At 36.6% G+C, this 23313-nt stretch overlaps 1 protein-coding gene across 1 annotated transcript; it reads right to left on the bottom strand.

Annotated features, from left to right (window-relative positions):
* Positions 1-896: 896 nt before the first annotated feature.
* LOC129893328 (myosin-17-like) lies at positions 897-21054 on the bottom strand. The gene is made up of 39 exons (XM_055968836.1): positions 20655-21054; positions 16961-17086; positions 16637-16780; positions 16370-16515; positions 16128-16284; positions 15952-16010; positions 15677-15836; positions 15437-15586; positions 15229-15365; positions 14995-15141; positions 14804-14905; positions 14661-14718; positions 14391-14492; positions 14194-14231; positions 13956-14082; positions 13703-13873; positions 12619-12750; positions 12416-12525; positions 12230-12290; positions 11866-12043; positions 6947-7153; positions 6737-6855; positions 6539-6637; positions 6235-6456; positions 5108-5247; positions 4620-4737; positions 4456-4506; positions 4220-4300; positions 3935-4105; positions 3677-3832; positions 3362-3568; positions 2613-2750; positions 2454-2524; positions 2262-2361; positions 2132-2188; positions 1981-2037; positions 1747-1827; positions 1537-1619; positions 897-1440 (listed from the first exon to the last, which is right to left on the bottom strand). The coding sequence occupies exons 1-39, from the start codon at positions 20655-20657 to the stop codon at positions 1317-1319; spliced, it is 4590 nt and encodes a 1529-aa protein (XP_055824811.1). The 5' UTR covers positions 20658-21054; the 3' UTR covers positions 897-1316.
* Positions 21055-23313: the final 2259 nt, after the last annotated feature.

Below are 23313 nucleotides of genomic sequence, written 5' to 3' on the forward strand. Positions count from 1 at the left end.
GAACTCTTTTTAAGAAGCACTGATCTGTGCTTTTTATTAGATACTATGAAAAATCCGAGAAATCCAAAAAAATCCGAAAAAACCCAAAAAACCCGAGAAAAATTGATATCGAAAAACCTGACTTTTATTGGTTTGATTTGGTTTATAAATTTAATAACCCGACACAAATGATTTGATTTGATTTGTAAAAAATCCGAACCAACCTGATCCATGTACACCCCTACTAATAAGGAAACATTATTAGGTATATCTAGTACACTACATATATATGATATATCATCTTCGATATATTATAGTATATATGATATATCATGTTCAATATATTTTATTTTTGAAGATATTTTGTATTATAGCTAACCTACTTGGTTGTATTAGATGTATTTTTAATATATATCATATTATATTCGCTATTGGATAATGCTAATATACAAATTTAATACATAATATACAGTAGATGGAGAAGAGGGGAATTTTTGTTGTAGCAATCTTAGGTGAGAATAGTTTTACATAATTAGGAGAGATATTTTAGAAATATAAAAAATTGTCTACAATATAATTAAAAAATTTAAAATTTGAAGTATTTATATTTATGTAATTTTCAGAAGATAGTTACCAGAATATAGAACCTTAGAATTCACCCTACCTATTGATGAAAAAATAAGAACTAGGACCACCAATTAGCATAACAGAGATTTGTATCGGATATCCTACTCCCGTAACATTTTTAATGACCATTTTGAAAAGTTGTATTTGTAAGTGCAATTGCTACCTCCTAAAGTGAGATTTCTATGCTCTCGTTTATCCGTCTCCTCATAGTTCAATGTTGAGCTGATAGGGCTTCTGATTTTTTGCAGTTTGATCAGTCACTAAGGGGAAGAAAAGACTTGCAAACTCTCTTGCCTTGATAATTTAAACACTTCTTATATAACACAACCTTCAACTGCACTTCACCTACACACTACAGCAAATAAGGACCTAAAATTGACAACTTTAGTGACTTTACAATAAGGCAAGCAACAAAAACCAATGCATCTGCCTATACCTACATATGACCACACTAAAAGCCTTTTGGCATATAAAAGTACCTCCCAAGTTGAGCAGGAGAGGAAAAAAGAATAAATTGAACCGGACAACAAACAACTACGGTTGTCCAAAAACATGTGGAGAAAAATATACACTAGCGATTAAATGCAACAAACAATGTGTGAATATATGCACAAGTTCTGCATGTTCCTTGATGTGCAGGAGAGTCAGCTCTCTGGAGCTAAGCAAACATTCATCAACGTCCATGTTGAGTTGTATATTTACAACCACCATCAACTAGACCGTTGATGTAAGAATACAAATCCTGAATTCTCACGGATTAATGGAGGAGGTTCAACATCAGCAATGTCTACTTGTGGCATCGTTTTGGAGATGTCATCCACGGAGAATGGAATGCTGCATCATAATTTAGGACAAGATATTGAATTTGAGGTGCTCAGTAAAAAGTACAGGTATGCCAAAGATTGAGGATGAGTATTTAATAAACGATACCTCGAATCATCATCCAACAAAAAGGAACTGCTGACAGCATTATTGGAGTCCTCTGTCATCATAACTCTCATACTTGAAATAACCTATCAGTTGAAGGTAAGCATAAAACCCATAATCAGGAACCAAGCAAACTGTATAATAACAAGACCAAAAACTGCTGTAAACCTAAATATGCATCCAAACTGTAGGTGCAACCATGCAAGAACTTACATCTGAAGAAACAGTGTGGGTTCCGTATTTGTCATCCCAGTACATAGTGCTGATCCTATACAGTTGCTGTATGCTAAGCACCTAATAAAAGAATAATATAAATTAAAGCCGCAAGCGAGAAGTCGAAAAGAAACAAAGGTTTTTTTTTTCTTTTGATGGGTAAAAGAAAGAAGCAAATTTTATACAGAAAAAATGGGAAGAATGGAGGAGAAATAGAGTGAAATGACTCCTTACTGGACAAAGTTCATTAGTGATTTCATGCAATGCCTTTTTGGGCTTTTGATGTATAACCTGCATGAAGTTGAGAGAAAAAATAAATGTCAGATAAAAGTACCAGATCATACAAAAGTTTGTTTTGCACAAAGCCCCCAAAATCAGTTCTTACTAGGAATCCAACTGCCTGTCTAATGTGTTTCAACTCGTCCCATGCTGAGCCTACAAACTGGACATGAAAATACAGAAGTAAGATACCGAATAGCACTAAGAACTGATAAGATACAGTGGAACATGCTTACTTCTTCAGTTGCATAGCAGCACCACTGCTCCAATTCAGCCAACCCGGCTTTCACAAACTCTCCATTACTAAATGAGCAACACTCACGCCGCAAAAGGAGACTGAATGTAAAGAAGGTTAACACACAGATACATAAGAAGGTGTCGATGTGCCGAATGAAATCTATTTAATGTAAAAATATGCAACTATTTACCTGTTGAAAAGTTGAACATTGATGAAGGAGAATATTTGAGTGAAAACCTTCCGAACTAAGAAGGGAGGAACCTACATAGGTGGAGCAATGGAAACATATAAACATCAAGGAGACAAAAATGACAGTTGCTATTATTTAACTCTTAAGTCTTTAACTTACATAGTTTGCTTTCATCATCATCAAGTAGTTGTTCAAACTTTTTACAATACTTTGCCAATGAGCAAATAGAGCTTGCTGCGCAGCAGCATTAGCTTGGGATCTTCCTTTGACTAAACTTGCACGAGATGTTCTTGGTGCCTGCAGACATTATGCAGATAATGATCTGACAAAATTAACTCCTTCCCTCTTTCTCTCGGCAGTAAAAATAATTACATTGGGAGAGAACAAAATAGAAAAGGTAACAGAGTGTCTCAAAGAGAAAAGGTGGTCTCTTGTTCAGCTTCAAGGCACAGTACTAAACATAGAAAGATCCACTCCTTCCAACACCTTGGGCTGGAAGGGAAGTACCATCACTAGTCATTCTCCGGAGTCCTACTGATGATCGGGGATTTTTCTGATTTATTTTACAGTGATTTTAATAGATAAGAGGAACTCCTGACTTGAATAGGCAGAAACATTCAAGAGCTTGCTCGTTGCATAATTTACTATACAGATTAACTTCTTAAGTGACAATCAATCTATAAGTTTGTATTGCTTTAACACATTGACTAGTTCAAGCATCAGAGAATTACTCAGTGGTATCTAGAGTGTATCAACTAACCCAGTGCTAAAAAACCCAAGTTATCATAAAAATTCTACAATAAGCATAGGGACTAGCTGAAACTACACGTGAAGCAGTAAACATTCTATTCCATAAGATTGCTGGAACTTGTGGCATAAATAATACTAGCTCATCAAAAGTAATGTACCTGAATACATAGCCCAAGCAATGGGGAGATCTCTTTCTTCAGATTGTCTCTTATCATTCCATATATTTTCTCCAAAAAGGCAGTCAGCTGCTGCTTGAACAGCAGCGCAGGATACTTGGCCTCAACATGACGTAAGTCATCCAATCTCCCAAGCATACGCCCATTGAGAACTGAAAGACCAGCACTCTGAGGAGAACCTCGCAAGCCCTACATAAACATTAGAGATAGCAGAGGAGAAATATTAACTAAGATATGACTTAGAAATCGAGTAACCAGCTGAAACCGGAGAACTTAATATAAACACAGAGCTCATACTTGGGACATCCTTCCAAACAAAGAGGCTGAACTGGATCTCCGCCTCTGCGGAGTCAAATTAGCAGCCCCGCTAGCTTTAAGTGTTTGTTGAAGCAGCATCAACAATGTGGACGTATTGCATAACCAGTAGGCTAATACATCATTATTATCTGGGACCTTTAATAGAGAAATGTAAGAAATTAATTGCCTTGGATTAGTAAACATAAAGTTAAGGAAAACTGGAATGAGATAAGATTACCAAAGTAATAAGCTTTCTACCTCTATCGCTGAAGCAATGGTTTGTATTATACGGTCAAAAACACTAGTTCTTTCCACTTCAAAGGACCTCCAGTGGAGCAGACATTTGTATATGAGACAAGCTGCAATTGGTTTGCCTCCAGAAAAGCCCAGATCTTGAGAAATGCACTTAATGAGCAAGTCTTGGTTCTCCTGTGAAAAAGGATAAATCGTACAAAAATGATTTCAGAATTTTAGTTGTCAAAGTGTGATTAAACAATCATAATTGATCAGGTAATATTTTGTGCAAGCCAGTGGACCACTTACCTGCTGTTTTTCATTTAAAGACTTCTGTGGTTTCTCCTCAGATGAAGGCTCCTTTGGACTTGCTACAACAAGACTCATATCCTATACCATATAAACAAGCATCTACATCAAAAGAGGCATATGTTTGGTTTACATAAAAATGATGGTAAACACATAAATCTGCAACTATTGAAAAGATGCATATATTTACATAAGAAATTATAGTAAACACATCAATCTGCAACTATTGAACTTACAGAATTAGGTTTTGATTCTCCATTTATAACATTTCCATTCTCCGGAGTCCTCTGCAATTTCATCAAGAGAGTAACTATCTATACCACCTGCTGCTATCATGAAAATCTACTCCCTCCAAAAAAAAAAAAACTAAAAAGATGAGAATTGGCAACTGTTTGTGCACCTGTATAATAGTAGTCTTTGACCGTGCAGAAAAAGCTTTTCCAGTTGGTGACATGGTCAAAGCTTGTTGACGAAGCACTTGGTTCTCTGATTCCATATTGGAAAGCTTCTCTTCAAGCCTGAAACAAGAGACAAATAAAGAGGGTGTAGACAAAGAGAGTGTCAGATGCATGTCTTACATTCTTTAAGAATCCAAAATGCTATGTTTGGGAAGTCCAGTTCACAAAACGTGATGATTAAGGATGCAAGTGTACTGTTATACTGAATGCTGGTTGTTCATATCTAGAAATCATAAGATCAATACCCATAACCATATTTAGGTTCAGTCAGAAATAAAAAATGACATGAATAGCAGGAAATATGTGCTGCTTTTGCTATGTATGTTGATCAAAAAACTCTTGATTACAAGGTCAGATTAAGGACAATAAACCTATAAGGAGAGCTGAATAAGTTGACTCCATCATAGACAGTCAATATTAATTTACAAACCTCTGCACAGAATCTTGAAGCTGATCTACTTTTCGCTCGGCATTTTCTAGTTTGCTAGCCAGCTCTGTGTTTTTGCCCTCTGCATCCCTGGAAGAATTTCTAGCATCTTCTGTAGCTTTCTTTTCTGATGCCAGCAAAGCCTGGATAATTCGTGAAACAACTTTTCAACCAAGAGAAACATAGAAGATCATCTTTATGTGTTCTTTTATACAAAATAGCAACCAATTAAAGATCAACTTTTTATTATTGGTTTATTATTAGCACATGCATGGAAATCTTTTGAGGTTAATTCCTCCTCCTAGACCAGCTCAGAAGCAACTTCAAGGTGGAGAATAAACTTAAGGAGTACACTTGCAGAAACTATGATACAGAATATTTTGCAACGTTGAAGTCAAGCATATTCACTTGATTCAGTGTTTATCCAGTAAAATGGATCAAATAAATGCAGCAGGAATTGTATGTTGTAGCGCTCCAAATCCAACTATCTTCTTTTTTTTATAACTGAAAAATCCTTAAGGGCAAGTGGTGCAAGGTTTGAAGTCGGTTAAAAGCCATTAGCACAATAAGACCTACATGTTCCATAGGATTTCCATACATTGATCAGTCTTGAGCTTTGACTAACGAGCTTCCTTCCTCTCCTGGCTATCACCATCAATACCTCAGTCTAGGTACGAGATAATCCTTTGTTCCATAGCCGTTGATCTATTCACAACAAGCCAATTAAGAAGTCTCAAGTGTACTAGCACTACATTTTTGGTCGTCATCAAAGAAGTTGACATCCAGGGCTTCCTCTTTCCCGTTAAAATAAAACAAGTGAAGTCCATCCTAAAGTTGTTCAAACCCTTGTAGCACCCTAATTATCAAAGACACGGGCAAGACTTCTCTATGAAATCCAATGTAGAATTGGATGTTTGGCAATGGGGGTTTATTTGCAACAATCAACATCATATGCTATTTCATATTCATATGCCCTCTAACTTGAACTTCCTGGCTAATTTGGTTAGAGGACAGATTCATATTCATACGCCCTCTAACTCGCAAGGAAAATAAAGAAATTGGTTGGCAGTTTTTACTAAGGTTTGCGTCCAACTATAGAGATAATAAACCTTGGGGTAGTGGAACCATACCTTCAAACTCTCGACTTCAGCTGACAAGGCATTTATTTTTTCTGTGTCTTGAACTATAACTGGGGTCTCCTTGATGACTGGAGGTGCTTCTTCAATTGCTCTCCGTGCTGCCTCCCGCTCTTGGACCACTTTAGCATTTGCTTCTTCTACTTGCTTTTGCATTGTATGCAGTGCCTCCTGTAGCTTTGCAACTTCTTGGGCTTTAGTCTCCTCCAGCTCAGCCTGTATTAATCCAAAGTACAATACTGTCAGAGTCGAGGAAATGAACCAAGGGGAAACTTCCCAAGAAATAAGAGTAACTTACCCTGAGTCGTTTCTCAAATTGCAACCGCCATGTAAGTTCTTCCACTTTCTTTTCGAGCTTGTCCTTGGCTTCTTTGAGAGCACCTGTTTCCCTCGCAGCCTGCATATGTAATCTCTCATTAAGAATGACCTTCCTACTCTGAACCAGATGATATGAAGACACTACTACAAGACATGTTCACAGAAATGCATAACAAACCATTTTGAGATTCCGAAGCTCCTTCCTGGCTACCCGTCGCCTCCAACCACACTGAGTAATGATCGAAGCTCTCTGAAGACTTTTGTAATAAGAATAAGCAGCATGGCCACGTGAATGAGCCTGCAGGATAGTAAGCAAATCATGTATCAGATATTGTACTCTTTCAACAGTTCAAGACTTCATGTATCTTCTGCAGTAGAGAGATAAGTTCCTGTATTTTAATTGCAGCTTTAGTGTGCTTCCGGTATCTAAAGTCGTTGCGAGCAACCATGGCTCTCATGCCTGTTTGCAACGTAATTGCAGAAGAATGCAGCGTTGTATATGTTATGTGTGCAACATGACATCTGAAATTCTTCTGAATCTTCAGAGCAGCTGCTTCACGTCTCAGTTGTTCATACAGTTTGCAGGACAGCATAGCTGACATTATGACCAAAAAAATAGTACACTCAGCGTTAATAGTTATAAGAAGAAACATTGACAAGTCAGCTGATAATAGAGAGTAAATAATTGTCCTCAAACAAGACTAGCAGAGTAAAGTTGAAACCAAATATGCACTTTTAATTATAAATTGGAGAAATTGACATATGTTTTCAAGTTTCCTGGTCAGGAGATCTCTTGAAACCAGTTGACTTCTCAATGCTAGCTCAATTTTGTATCGACTTAACCAAATTAGAGCTGTAGAGGTTCTTTTTTTTAATTGTATTGACCATACCAAATTAGAACTGTGGAGCTTTTGAAGAGGTGGAATACGACTTTGTGCAGATTAGGGTGTTTCTTTTGGCTTTATTTAACTTTTGGTGCAACCATGAGCTTCTGTTAGTATAAGATGCCTGGTGTCTATCGTAAACAACCATATTCTCGTGTAGATTCTCTACTTATTTAAAACTTCTGGTATCCAGGGTTTTCCCCCACATCATCAATAATTTATTTCTAATCAAAAATAAATAAATAATAATATACATGAATATGTAAATTGAACCGAAGGGTCGATGTATTACGAATAATTAAGGAATCAACTACGCCTCAATCCTAAACTCAAGGGTCGAGAATCCTCAATATCTGCCCCGTTCTATTCGAATCGATTTCAGAACCGATACATAAAGCGTCTCTGAAGGCACCAATTATCAACAAAGTTGTAATAAATGCAATGGTAATCTGCACCAAAGTGGAGCTGATACAGTTTTGAAGAAGAGAGTTCGACCATTGCACTCTGAGCTTTGATACTGTGAAGCTTCTAGTGGAGCTGCTAGTGTTTTTTATGTTTCGGCTTTCTGCACTTTCTTTCGATCTCATTGTTGTTGTTCTCATTCATTCGCCATTGATTTGGATGAAGAAGCTCAAATCAGTTCATATGAATCTTCAAATTATCGGCTTGCACACAAAGTGTTTGATGAAAATCCTCAGAGAGTTTCTTTGAACAATCACTTGCTATTTGAGTATTCCCGTAACGTTTACTTTTCACTTCCAGTGTTTTCCGGCGGCAACCAGGTTCATTGCAACTGGAGTTGGTACCTCCGGTTTCCATATCTTTCCATATCAATTATTTGCTCATATAGTTGTAGTTACATTTTGCTGACTTTAGACCTTTGAATAATTTATTAGTTCATACGCGTTTTCGTGGCTTTGGATAGTGATGGTAGACTAGGGGCATGTTTTCACTCAGGGACGGGGACAGGGACGAGGGTAAGGAGGAGTAAGTGGGTTAAAGGAGCGTCTAGACTGAGAGTAGGTTCTTGGAACATTGGGACGTTAACGGGAAAATCTATAGAGCTAGTTAAAATTCTAAAGAAGAGGAAGATTAACATAGCTTGTGTCCAAGAAACCAAATGGGTAGGTTCTAAAGCTAAGGAGGTAGACGAGTATAAGCTTTGGTTCTCTGGTAAATGGGGTAGGTATTTTAGTAGACAGTGATTTAAGGAATCAAGTGGTGGAGGTTAGGAGAGCCACTGATAAGATGATGCCGATTAAGGTGGTCGTAGAAGGGATCGCGTTGAACATTATTAGTGCTTATGCGCCCCAAGCGGGCTTAGGCGAGGAGGATAAGAGGCGTTTTTGGGAGAATTTGGACGAGTTAGTGGAAGACATTCCGCCTACTGAAAAGCTTTTCGTGGAGGGGATTTCAATGGGCACATCGGGTCCATTTCGGGATGGTATGATGATGTGCATAGAGGCTTTGGCTTCGAGGACAGAAATGGAGGAGTTTCACTTTTGGATTTCGCAAGAGCTTTTGGGTTGGTGATAGCCAATTCGAGTTTCCCAAAGAAGGAGGACCACTTGGCAACCTTCCGTAGTTTGATGGCTAAGACTCGGATAGAATTTTTACTCCTTAGGAAGGATGATAAAAGTTTGTGCAAAGACTGTAAGGTCATTACGATCGACAATCTTACGACCCGACATAAGTTCTTGGTGATGAATTTAGGGATCAAGATGACGAGGAAAAAGAGGGTCGGGATGACCGACCTAGGATCATATGGGGGAGTTTGACCTAGTGCCCTGGAGATGGGAGAGAAATTGAAGGATATGGGGGCTTAGGATAGTAGTAGGGATACGAACAGTATGAGGGATAGGACGACTAGTTGTATTAGGGTTGTAGCAAGGGAAGTGTTGGGAGTCTCGACAGGTAGCTGTGGTCGGCATCGGGGGGACTGGTGGTGGAATGGAGAAGTGAAAGGGAAGGTGGAAGCAAATAAAATGGCGTATGCGAAGTTGATAGAAAGCACGGATGAGGTGGAGAAGTGGACGAATAGGGAACTTTATAAAATAGCGAGGAAGGAGGCGAAGCTGGTGGTTTCGACGGCAAAAACAGCAGTTTTTGAACGCCTTTACGCTGAACTAGAAGAGAAAGGCGGGGATAGAAAACTGTTCAGGCTAGATAGGGCGCGGGAGAAAAGGGCACGCGATGTGGATCAAATGAAGTGCATTAAGGACGAGCATGGAAAAATATTGGTAGAGGAGACCCTCATTAAACAGAAATGGCAGTCATACTTCCATAAACTCTTGAATGAATAAGGGGACAGAGAGATTGTGTTGGGAGATTTGGAACATACAGGGAGGCGTCACGATTTAGGGTATTGCAGGAGTATTACGATCGAAGAGGTTAAGGGTGTTGTACGTAGGATGTGTTGGGGAATAGCGATCGGACCTGACGAGATTCCTGGGGAATTTTGGAAGAGCGCGAGCTCGGTAGGTTTGGAGTGGCTGACTAGGTTATTTAATGTCATCTTTAAGACGGCAACGATGCCCGAAGAATGGAGGTCGAGCGTAATGATCCCTCTATACAAAAACAAGGGGGATATCCAGAGCTGCAACAACTATAAAGGTATCAAGCTTCTAAACCATACTATGAAAGTGTGGGAAAGAGTGGTGGTGATGAGGGTGAGGAGAGGCGTGTCTATTTAAGAGAACCAGTTCGAATTTATGCTTGGACGCTCAACTACAGAAGCCATCCATCTTATGAGGAGACTGGTGGAGCAGTATAGGGAGAGGAAGAGGGACTTATATATGGTATTCATCGACCTAGAAAAGGCTTACAATAAAGTTCCACGAGAGATACTATGGAGATATTTGGCGGCTAAAGGTGCACCTGTGGCGTACATTAGGGTGATCAAGGACATTTATGAGGGTGCCAAAACAAGGGTAAGGACAGTAGGAGGGGACTCAGAGCACTTCCCAGTTGTGATGGGGTTGCATCAAGGATCAGCTCTTAGTCCGTTTTTATTTGCCTTGGTGATGGATGGATTGACGCGACAAATTCAAGGTGAGGTGCCATGGTGTATGCTTTTTGCGGACGACATAGTCCTGATCGATGAGACCCATATCGGAGTTAACGCTAAGCTGGAGGATTGGAGACATACCTTGGAGTCTAAAGGGTTTAAGCTGAGTAGAACCAAGACAGAGTACCTAGAGTGCAAGTTTAATGAGACACCTTAGAAGGTTGGCGCGGAAGTTAGGCTTGGTGACCAGGTCATCCAAAAGAAAAGTTGTTTCAAGTACCTTGGGTCTATCATGCAAGGCAGCAAGGAGATTGACGATGATGTCACATATCGTATTGGGGCGAGGTGGATGAAATGGAGGCTCGCTTCCGGTGTGCTATGTGACAAGAAGGTGCCACCACAACTTAAGGGCAAGTTCTACAAAGTGGTGGTTAGACCGGCTATGTTATATGGGGCGGAGTGTTGGCCAGTTAAGGTCTCTCACGTTTAAAAAATGAAAGTTGCCGAGATGAGAATGTTGAGATAGATGTGTGGGCATACCAGGAGCGAAAGGATTAGAAATGAGGCTATTCGGGACAAGGTAGGAGTGGCCTCGGTGGAGGACAAGATGCGGAAAATGCGACTGAGATGGTTTGGACACTGATGCCCTAGTGCGGAGGTGTGAGAGGTTGGCCATGGATGGTTTCAAAAGAGTTAGGGGTAGGCCGAAGAAATATTGGGGAGAGGTCATTAGACGGGATATGGCGCAGTTACAGCTTACCGAGGACATGACCTTAGATAGGAGGGTGTGGAGGACCCATATTAGGGTAGAAGGCTAGTACATAGTCTCATTATTCGTCCGTATTAGTGGGCGCATTAGCGCACTATAATTTCTTGTGCTCTAATTTCTATTATTATCTATTACTTTTTGTATTTTGATTATTCTATTTTATCTGTGTCGCTTTCGTTATTTGCTTTCCCATATCGCTTTGAACTTCTTAGCCTTATCTGACCTCTTCTTATGCTTCTATTGAGCCGAGGGTCTCTCGGAAACAGCCGTCCTATCTTGGTAGGAGTAAGGTCTGCGTACACTTTACCTTTCCCAGACCCCACGTTGTGGGATTTCACTGGGTTGTTGTTGTTGTTGTATGTAAATTGAACCGAAGCTTTTGAAACTTGAATAAACCACCATGGGGATATACAAGCATCATAAATCATATGATACTAGAAACATTCCTTAAAGTTGGCTTCAAAGCACCATATTATGGTAAATGTATGTTTAAGTATTCGAAAATCAAAGTCAACAATATAAAGGGAAGCTACAGCTTCTCTTCCATGGGCTAGTCCCAAAACATTCTTCTCAGTGAAGTAGGGAGCAGATGAAAGAAGTTTCGGTGACTTGAAATGTAGAATTTCAAATGACTGATAGAAATGTACCTCGCCAACATGATTGCAACTGAATAGCAGCTTGACGCAGAGAAACAAATTCTTTTCGCAGCATATATGTACGGATTTGTCTTTGAATAATTTTTGCTGCATTTCCAAGTACCTCAGCTCTCCTAGCATCGAGCCCAGCCATCTGTCCAGCCCGTAAAAAGACCTTTGTCTTTCCCATCTGTAAAGACAGGCATTCAGATAAAGACACCGAAATCTCTATGCAGATTTCATGATGCCATGAAAATTATATAAAAGAACTTGTCCAATACTTCCCTAGCTCAGATATTCCCTCAGTAGTCCAATAACCAACCTACTTTAGTTGGAGGATGAGAACATTTGATTCAGCACGATATCAAAAATTTACCTGATAGCCCTTAAGTCCCTTCTTGTCTAGAATCATCTGGCATGCAACTTTGTCATCATAGCTGACAAGGGATTATTATGGATCATCAGAAAAAACATAAAGAAACTGATAGAAAAGAAAGAAAATTCACATATGAGAATAAAAGTTTCAGTTAGAATCAACATACAATGAGTCTGGAAAACTTACCTTCCAGCTAAAACTTCTGGAGCAAGAACACCAAATCTAAGAAGAAACTCATAAAATGTACGTCTAGTAGGATATCCAGCACAGCTGATTCTGATAGCTTCTAAGACACCCTAGAATAAAAAGAACAACTTATGTAAGGGCAAGAAGAAGTAATAAATCCATTACAATCGCAGGAACAAGGATGAGCATCAATAAACACTTACACCACATCGCAATTGCTGGATCACATTCAGATTCTCAAAGATACAAGGCTTAAGGGCATTATTAGGCTTCACACATCTGATGTAGTGAGGCTCTGTTGAACTTAATGTTTCCATTAAAGATTGCAGTTGTAACTGCAAGCATGTAAGAAAAGGCTTCAGCAATCAGAAATGTATCATTATAAAAAACATATACTAGAAGTTCACACATGCTGTAACCTGTAATGAACCAATTTTGCTAGAAAGAGAAACGGAGAAAACAAAACAAAAAAACAAATACAGAAGCACTATAACACAACACAATAGCAGAAATATGAATCTTTTGAGATGATAAAAGCGATATTGCAATAAAAGAACCCCAGAAAAATTAAAATTGTGATAAAAGAAGTGGAGATGGAGGTGTTCAAACATTTAACAACCACAGCACGCTATGGGTACAAAGTAGCATACCAATCAGTCAAATGAAAACATGGACCTAACCAGACAAAGGCAAGACTTACTCTAACTGGAATTTACTAGGCATACAATTGAATAAGAATGGATAGCAAAAACTTCAGAAATTCCATCGTAAAGCACAACTTATTCAGTTACATGAAGCAATACATTATTCTATTACTCCACATGATTCTTGGACATATCTGAAGCTCCTAGTTTGCACTAAAAACTAAAAGCAAGACCTCCTCTAAGACATTTTTTTGTAAGCAGCTTCTCTTAGACATATACATCCATTAGTCTTTTTTTTGTCCATAAACAACTGATCCATAAATTATTTTCATCTTCAAGAACCTTTGTGATGACTCAGATGTTACGCCTGGTAATCAATGTCAAGTTAGTTTTCGATTTACGTTTAGTCAACATGCATCAGCCATTTATTACTTAAAGACATCAATAAAGTAAAATACTTGTCAAACTGGTTAAGAGAAAGATAACTCATACAATAGAAAACCCAGATAATAGAAATCCATACATCTAATTAAGCTATAAAGGGCAAGAAGAGACATTTTTTTGGGATTGGTGAAACATGTTCTTTTAATTGCTTCTAAAATCTACATTAACCAAAATACTTGATGGATAAAGATGAATTAACCTTAAAACGAGACCCTATGGAGGAGAATTTGGACGATTTTGATGATTCTTCAGGTAGAGGAGGAAACAAACCCGCCACAAAAAGACATTTTGAGGCCGTTAACAGAACCTGATGTTCTGCAACCACATAATCTTTGTTCTTATCCAGAAACAGATCCGCTTGATATGTCACCTGCATATCATATGGACGCTTTTAGCGTTACATTGAAAATGTGAAGGTATAGATATTTCCATAAAGACGAACTAGTCAGCACCTCTCCAGCATAATGAGATATTGTAAAACTCGTCCGTGAAAGTTTAGGTTTGATGAAGCGCTTGTTTTTAGTGAATGTTTGATACAGCTTCTGAGCAAATGTTTCATGAGTAGATTTAGGAAACATACTGCAAGGACCAATAATATGAACATAAATTATATCACAAGCTGACGAACCAAAAACAGAAAAATATATATATATAAGATATTTTGATGAAAAAATAATCAAGCATGCATACCAGGCTTCATCTAACAGAGCAATAATTCCCCCAGGTTTCTGCAAGTTTTCAACTTCAGTTGTTAAGTTACCAAAAGACTGAGGCTAAAACTAATAACAAACCATACCATCGCATGATAAGTTACAGAGGTATACTACTTTCAGACAAAGTGGAAAAAATCAATCAATAAACAATGAATCAAACCATTGGTTGCAGACCTTTTCGATCAGATCCAGCACATCTTGGTTGTCAACAAACTCTATGTAGCTCCAGTTAATCTCTTCTTTTTCATATTCTTCTTGTTCCATCTTGAACACGTGCTGAAATCATAAGGTGGAGTGACATTATTAAATACCCAAGAACCCCCCCCCCCCCAAATAAGCAAAGAGGTGGGGCTGCAAACACATCACAACTGTAGTCATATCCTTAACAGATTAAAAATAAAGAAATAAGGAAAACAGTTTGAAAATGCAAGAATGAGATCTAACCTGGTTAAAATGTTGTTGCAACTTTTCATTTGTAAAGTTGATGCAGAATTGCTCAAAACTGTTTTACCCGGGAAACTGTTAGAAAGGCACCACTAAGGCTTCCAGTAAGCAGTAGCAGAGCATATGCCAAACTGAAAGATTACCTGTTTGTTTTGAAACTCTCAAACCCATAAATATCAAGAACTCCGATTATTGACTTGGAGTTTGGATCCTGGCCAATTGAGATGTTTATCTTTTCCACAATCCTGAAGTCAATAGGCGATATATTAAGATACAAAAGAAGACAGAAATATAGAACATCAAACAAATATGTGTATGTATTTGACTTGCTTACCAGTCGAAAAGGCGAGAATATATGGTTTTAGCCAAAGCATCCCTGCTACCCAGAGCAGCTTCTGGATCAAGAGTCCTTGTAATAACCTCCTCAGGTGTGACCATCACACGTGTAATTAGTGCATCTTCCAAGCTCTTGGCATCACACCTATCAATTCTTTCATAAGATCCAGCAGAAATAATAGATCCAAAATAAGAACATGCGGTGAAATTCAAAAGTAGAAAATAGGCCTACTTGAGTAACTCCGCCGTCATATTGAGATGAAATCGAGACTGCTCATCCTTAATCACAGAAGAGTCAATCTCCTCACCTTTTGCAAATTCAACATTACCAAGGTGAAGAATTGCAGCAACCACCCTGAAAATTGCATCCTGAACAAATTTGTTAAGGCATTAGCAATTCATGTTAACTGCAAAACAAATTAGTCGGGAGGAAAACTAACCTGCTCTTCCTCACTGATTCCTACTATATCCATAGCCCTTCTTGTTGCAAGATATTCTTCAGCATCATTTACTCCACCCAATTCATAATAGTTGGACTGATTAAGATAGTGAAATGATTTTGGGTTCCCTAGTTTATATCGCTCTACCTCCTGCAAAGCAAAAAAATATAATTAATTATGTGCATCACCAACCTTAGATCAGCTAAAAAGCTAAAGACAATTAAAAAACAGCATAGATACCTCAGCTGGAGCCGCACAAAGAAGATAAAAGCAATGGTAATTTCTCTCAGGATTTGAGATTTGACAGACACGAGACCTCTCCAGAAGGTAAGTTCGTATAGCTGCCCCAGATATCCTCCCACTCTTATCAAATTGTATCTCAACAAATTTACCAAAACGACTGACAGCATTATACCATTTACATCACGAAAAGGAACAATCATATTTAGAAATCATCATCAAAGTTGCTGAAGCAATTAGCATCTACTGCGGCATCAATTAGAGAAGTTGCTAACCTTGAGTTGTTGTTTCTCACAGTTTTGGCATTTCCAAATGCTTCAAGAACGGGATTGGACTGTGTGTCAAGTGTCAACAATAAAATGAATTTTGAGACAGTAATTTGATAGAGTAAGACCAGTTTCAGCTGAAACTGCTAATGATAGATTAAAATTGAAGTGAAAGGTCATCTTACTTCTAGAACTTGTTGTTCTACAGTTCGTCCTTCGACACCTGACCGGCCCCCAAGATGCGCAAGATAACGCATAAGCATCTTGGTAGTTTCAGTTTTACCAGCACCACTTTCTCCACTAACCAAAATTGAATTGCTTTTTCCCTCATTGATCATTGCCCTGAGACCAAAATGAGAAATAAATAAGTGTGAGATGTCATGCCAAAGAAACTAAAAAGAGGAACACACATCAAAGAGAACTCAACCTATATGCAACATCTGCAACTGCAAAAACATGTGGACTCAGCTCCCCAAATGCTGCTCCTTTGTACTGTTCCATCATGTGAGTGTCGTACAGATGAGGCAATCTTTGGAAAGGGTTTACTGCAATCAATATGTTCCCAGTGTACGTCTAGACAACAGATAAACAAAAACTAAGAAAACTTTCTCCAAAGGATAATAAATTCATAGGATACAATTAGCAGGTATTGACGATCAATTTGCATGATTACAAGGAAAATCAGAGCTCTTACATAAATTTCATTGAGCTCATATCTGGTGGCCAGGTTCTGCAGAACTCCAGGTTCATGCAAATAGGAAAGCTTGGTCATATCATCTACTCCTCCAGGAGGAGCCTCAGTATCTTTAGGAAACACTTTAGCGATATTTGCAACAACCTGAGATCAACAGTTTGAAACTATAAAAACCTTAGAATATATGAGCACATTATCAAGTGAGGTCTGGCCAGATCCATTAACAAGTTCAGAATATATGAGCACATTCATTCGTTGTTGCTTCAGATTGACACAAAGTATGGCCCTTGAATAAATATTGCTGTTAAAAAACCAAATACTCACTTCTTTCCCATTGGATGTTTTAACATGAACATTTTGACCATATATTTTGATTACTTCTCCATCTTTCCATGCCAATTTAGGGTCTTCCACCCAAACATGAGAACCGACAATAATGTTGACTGATGCCTGCAAAAAGGTACTTACATGAGATACCAAGAGGACAATGATTACAGCACAAGATGTCAGCCATTCGAATAAGACATCAGAAAACTTAATCTTTATACACAGTATTCAAATAAATGCACCTGAATAGAGTGGATTCATATATCAAATTTCAACTGATTAAGGATTGAGGCATACTTGATTTATTAATTGAGACACAAGATCAAAGAATTCTACAACACAAGTCTTTAAACTATGTTCATACTAACGGGGAGAGATTAAGAAATAAGGGAGGAAGAAAAGATGGGTAATTCACCCAGTGTTGACATTTTTTAAAAAAAAAAATTAACATCGCCTTGTTTAGAAACTATGAGATGGAAAGAAACAGACAAGAAAAGGCAAGACACTTTTTGAGAAAGAAGAAAATGCAAGACAAACTTGTGAAATTTATGCATGCAGTCGAACCTCAAGAATCCAGCCTGAAAAAAAATACTCTCCTTCAGTGTTAGGCATAGAGGTCCATCTACTATGCTCTATATATCATAATACGAAAACAAATGATAGGAAATTTGTAATGCAACATATACAGTTAAACGGACAGGAGTCACCCAGGGAATGAAACTGTCAGTCTAAACTTCTATTCTTTTTAAACAGTTAAGGTAGGCTAAAATTTGAATACAATGAAGCACCTCGTATGTCAAAAGGCTTTCCAAACATATCTTAACATGACAAAGCAGTAGGGCATCCTTCCAATTTACAAAGAAAATTGGAATCCTAAAATAAACGATGATATTTCAAGAATAAATATCAGGAGAGGGCTGAGAGGAAAAGAACTACTAGATAATTTCATTCCATCTTTCTAAGCCTTGGTTGACAGAGTTACCCCAAACTTGTGTTAGTGTTGGTGGGAGATAGCGGGTACCATATGGATTAGTCGAGGTGCGTGCAAGTGGGTTTGGCCACCAAAGTTATAAAAAATGGGGGATGATATTTCAAGAAAGATCATTAAAGCTAATGTGAGAAATTATCAAACCTTCCCCTACAACTCAATTGAAGCATTTCAGATATAAATAGAAGTTGAACAGGAACTTCAGAAATTTCCTTTTCTCACGACCTTCTCGCTTCTTTTTTAATGGGTTCCTTAAAATGACAACCTATTTCAATACTCTTTGAAGCAATATTATGTTGTAATCCTTTTCAAAGCAAACACAAAACCCTTTCTCGAATAATGCAAATGTTATCACATTGATTGAAGTAACAAAGAAACGTAACTTTGTTTATGTTATTTCTCTTTACAAACTTCTCATCAGATTACATCTAGAGTAAGTTGATTCATTTATTAAAATATTTCTGAAGCACAAAGTGTCTGGAAGAACACCTGCTTTGTACTAATTTGACCATAGGAACTTTTGGTACTTAGATGCTAGAATGACGTTTAGGGATTTAGACTAGTGGTACTGGTCGCAGAGTTCCACACAATAGGTGTCGTTTCTATCCAAAATATTCCCCCCTCACTCTTCCCATTCCCCTAATGTAATTAGAAAAATTCATAAAGAAAATGTTAAGAGCTGATACTTACTATGTTGCTCGGACTCTTCAAAAATCTCGACGGGTGTGTGTCGGATCCTCCAAAAAGTGTATTTTTGAAGGATCCGACACGGGTGAGGCAACATTTATCCGAGCAACTTACATTTTTGGAGAGTCAGAGCAACTTAGGATTCTTCTATGTATCCTTCTTCTCATCAGAAGCATTACACGGGCTTTACTTTGACTAGTACACATTACTCGTTTATGCAAGAGATCTATACACATAATTATTTGCTGTACTGTTTTAACTTTTAAAGTTAACAACAAACACACTTTTTAAATTCATCTTAATATGGTTGTCCAATTTTAACTGAAATTGATATCTTAAACAATTTCTTCTCTTTCTGCAGTGTCAAGAAGTCCCATGATATATATTTGCAAATAGTCATCATAGCACCCATGTGTCACTCATTTTTACATCTCAATTTTTGGACCTATGTAATTACATAAGGAGACTCTGCAAGAGATCAGTGTTCATAGCTGCATCTGACATTGGACAACTTTGATTTTAGAGCACTGAGGTGCTACAAACGCTGAAATTTATTTTCGATGATTCAAAATTTAATGTGTCTACTGGTGCAAAGAGACTACCTTTTCCGAAAAAAATTAATGCATTCTTTCTTTTTTTGATGATCGAGAAATCCTTGAAGGCAACTGGCGCAAGATTCGGAACTCGGTGGATAATGGACTCACCTCTCTCCACTTAAATACTAAGATTTTCTTGGCAGTAGGGTTCAAACATGTGACATGCGCCTATTTCTCAGCGGTAGGGTTCAAACCCATGACATGTGTCTAACCCACACATCACATGTTGTGCTCTTATAACAAAACCCCAGGGGGGATCCATTCTTTAAACGATACATCCATTTCTTTATAAAAAGTTGTAATCCAATCTTTAAAGTACACATGTATCCTTGGAAAGGCTAGTTAATTATTTCTTCACTCTCCATAAACACCTATTCCACTGGCCAAAAGATTCAAATCTAGTGATTCCGTGCCCTTTATTTTCCACTCTTCATATTGTTCTTTTCTTCATCCATTGTAAATTCAAATAAATGCAGTTGAGAGATTTTGAAGTTGCAAAAAGCAGTTGAGAGAGTCGAGAGATTGAAGAGTTCTCCGGAACTTCTATTTGAGTGCAGATTAGAAGATTCTTAAGTGGTTTGTTATATCTTTGGAGTAGGAAGTCACATTGCTATTTTCACCTCAGTGGCGACTGGAATCTACTGTGAAGTCCACCCTCCCATAGCATTATCCAAAACTCTATCTCAACTTCTATTATTATTTTTTACATCTTATTTATTATTATTAAGTGCTCTTCTGAATGGTATTACTATAAGTAATATTTCCAAAACAAAAAAAATAAACATATGGATATCTCTAACAAGGTAAAATTAATTATTGAAACCCAGAGTTGTGTCTATTTTGCCACATTCACCTCTAAAGTTGAAGTTACATTTTCTAAATTTCAGCTCCTGAATTATTACTACAAACAGCCTCTTAATTAACACTACATTCAACCTCTTTTATATGCGGATTGTTCACTCTGCTCTGCAACCTCTGTTATTCGGGTAAAATAAATTACAATTCAGTTGTTAGTTGTAGTGTTTATCTCTTTCTGAAATCCAAATTCCGGACTTGGAAAAAAAGAGTATAGAATCAAATTTTACAAAATGACTTCAAATACCTTTAAACTATTCCCAGATGTATGGCATAAATTCCCTAAACATATACAGGCATAAAAATCTCACAACATAGACATACACACTCTTCTCGGTCAAATTCCTATATATTTCACACATACAAAAAAAAAAAGACTAGTATTTCCTAAAGAGACCCGAATTAAATTTCGTCCACACAATAATCTCGAAATAATTAATAAACCGTATATTGACTCTGCCCTAAACAGATTTGACTAGAGCAACAAGCAATCAATCAGTAGGAAATGAAACAAGGCAAGAGGTAAGAAACGACAAGGGACCTCGTCGTTTCAGCACAGACTTACCATTGACGAGTTTGGAACTACCGATCTCCTGCTTTCCAAATCATCAAGGCAAAGAGAAGCGAAGTTTGAGTCGGTGAGTCAGATCGGACTCTCCAAGCTTCAAATATTCCAGCCGAAGTAGACGACGACGATGATGATGATAACAATGAAGGAGTTGAAGAAGAATATAGCAAAGCTTGCCTCCGATGAATCAACTTATGTTGAAGCGAAAACCGTTTCTGTTTGTTTCTCTCTCTCTCTCTCTCTCTCTCTCTCTCTATATATATATATATATATATATATATATATATATGTATATGGCTCCGTATGTATTTGTGATGAAAAAGGTTGAATGAAGAAGAAAATGGGTAGACTTTCTCTCTCTAGAAACTTTATAGTATATTTCTACCTTGGCTGCAGAATGGTATGTTTAGTTTGAAGCTATTACTATTTTTTTCTATTTATTTGGAAAGTTATTTTCATTTGCTTGGGGTGGGTGGTGGGGCCTACACTCTGGCGGTAATTTTTGTAAATTGTAAGAAGGGAGGGGCTCTGGACACAAAAACCGACAATTTAGGGGGCGGATTTCTGACACTATTTATGTTTTCTATGTTTGGGCATTATATTCTACTTATTTACTCTGTTTGCCATCCATTTTGGACAAATTCGAACGTTACCGTCTACCCACATTTCCATGCTAGTTATTTGAATTTTACAGCGTATATTACATTTGAATTAACAGCTAGGTTTCATCTGTAATGCCTATCTTGGCTTTTGGAAACACAATTATAACTACACTCACATTCTTGATTAAGAGTTTGTTTGAATTGTCTTTTTTATTTTTGACTAATAAGTAAAAAGTTATAAGTTAGAAATTTTAATTTATAATTTTTTATTTATTTTTATTATTTTAGTTTGAAATTAAATATTTATAAGCATTTTTTTAATTACATAAATAATTTTAAAATGCTTAAAAATTATTTTGACTTAAAAATACTTAAACTGAATATATTTGGCCAAGCAGCTAAAAATTACTTATTTTTAAAAGCAATTTTAATAAAAATAGCTTTTCAGAAAAATCATTTTGAAAAAGAGAAAACAAGATTGGGTTTGTGTTTGGCTAATTTTTTTCAAAAAGTATTTTTGAAAGTCAAATTACCAAAAAGGACAGATTGATATTAAGATTGGTTTATAGAGAGTAATTATTTTAAATATTTATTATAAAATTTGATTAAATTTATATACTTATTTAATTAAAAATTATATATTATAAATTTTCAATCGATATTATCCATAGATTAATTAAATAAAATATTAAATATTAATATAATATTGACATAATGATTTAAATATAATTAAAAACATCAAGCAAATAATTTTAAGAATTATTCCACAAACTCAAATGTAAAATAATAATATATAAAACGTAAAATAAAAATAAAATAATTTATTATTTAAAAATGAAGAATAAAATTCTTAAATGGTACTCAATCAAACTTATGAATATATGTTAATTAATTAACAAGGATATATTGATAAATATGTATAAATGGTGGGAATATTTTTGTCTTGAAAAAAATAATCTTTTTCTGCTTCTGCGCTTTTAAGAAGCAAAATTTTTTAGTTTCTTCCAACTATAGAAAAACTGATTTTGTTTCTATTTAAAAGCAATTTTACTAATTGACAACACCTTAATTTTTCAAGAAAAAAATCTCAAAAAACGTGTTTTTGATCTTCTACCTGATGGGCCAAACAGGCTCTAAATCAATTCAAATTAGGGCTATTTATCGAGCGGATAATTTTACTTAACGGTCTGGCCTATTGATTATTGATTTTTAAATGAACTAATCCGATAGCCATCGATAAAATATCGATTGGTTCAATAACGAATTAATAATTTTAGGACGGTTATTGAATTGTGTATCGATTAATCTTTATAATACCTTCTTTCTCAATAAATGTAACTTAAAATATGCCATGATTTATACTATAAATTTGCATGAACATTGCTAATCCGAAATTTGAAACTTTTGGATGCATATCATCATTCAAGAAAACATTGCTTGCCATCAGATCTCGATGAATTACCCTTAAACAAGAATCACAGTAAAGGTAAAAAAAGTCTTCGAGCAATTCCTTGGATCATATTGAAATATTTATGGCAGATTTTTAAATGGGGGTTTTAGCCTATAGGGTCAATATTAATAGAATAATATGAACTTTATATGTTTATATACCTAGAGATAAAAGTATAAGTATGGTAATTCTTAACGGGTTAATGGTTTATTCGAGAAGAAAATTAAGTAATATGCTTTCGAATCAATAAATCGTTAATTATATAATTTTAATTCATTCTCCAACGTTTTATCTAATGCTTATCCAATACCAATATGTCAATAAGTCAATTTTATAGTTAGCTTATCGATTACGGTTCGATTTTAAACACCCCTAATTCAAATAGGCTCTAATTCTACTATATAATAAATAAAAAGGTACTCCCTCCATCTAATTTTACTTACTTAAAAATATTTTCTCCTTCTCATTTTATGTGGCACTTTTGACTTGACATGATATTCAAGAAAAAAAAGACTCTTAAAACTTTTGGTCTAAAATAATTTTTAGATATTTATGTGGTTGTAAATCATTTCACGAAGGGTCAAAGAAAAAATTTATTACTAAA

The sequence above is a fragment of the Solanum dulcamara genome, chromosome 6 (assembly GCF_947179165.1).
Source record: "Solanum dulcamara chromosome 6, daSolDulc1.2, whole genome shotgun sequence".
Classification (NCBI taxonomy): domain Eukaryota; kingdom Viridiplantae; phylum Streptophyta; class Magnoliopsida; order Solanales; family Solanaceae; genus Solanum; species Solanum dulcamara.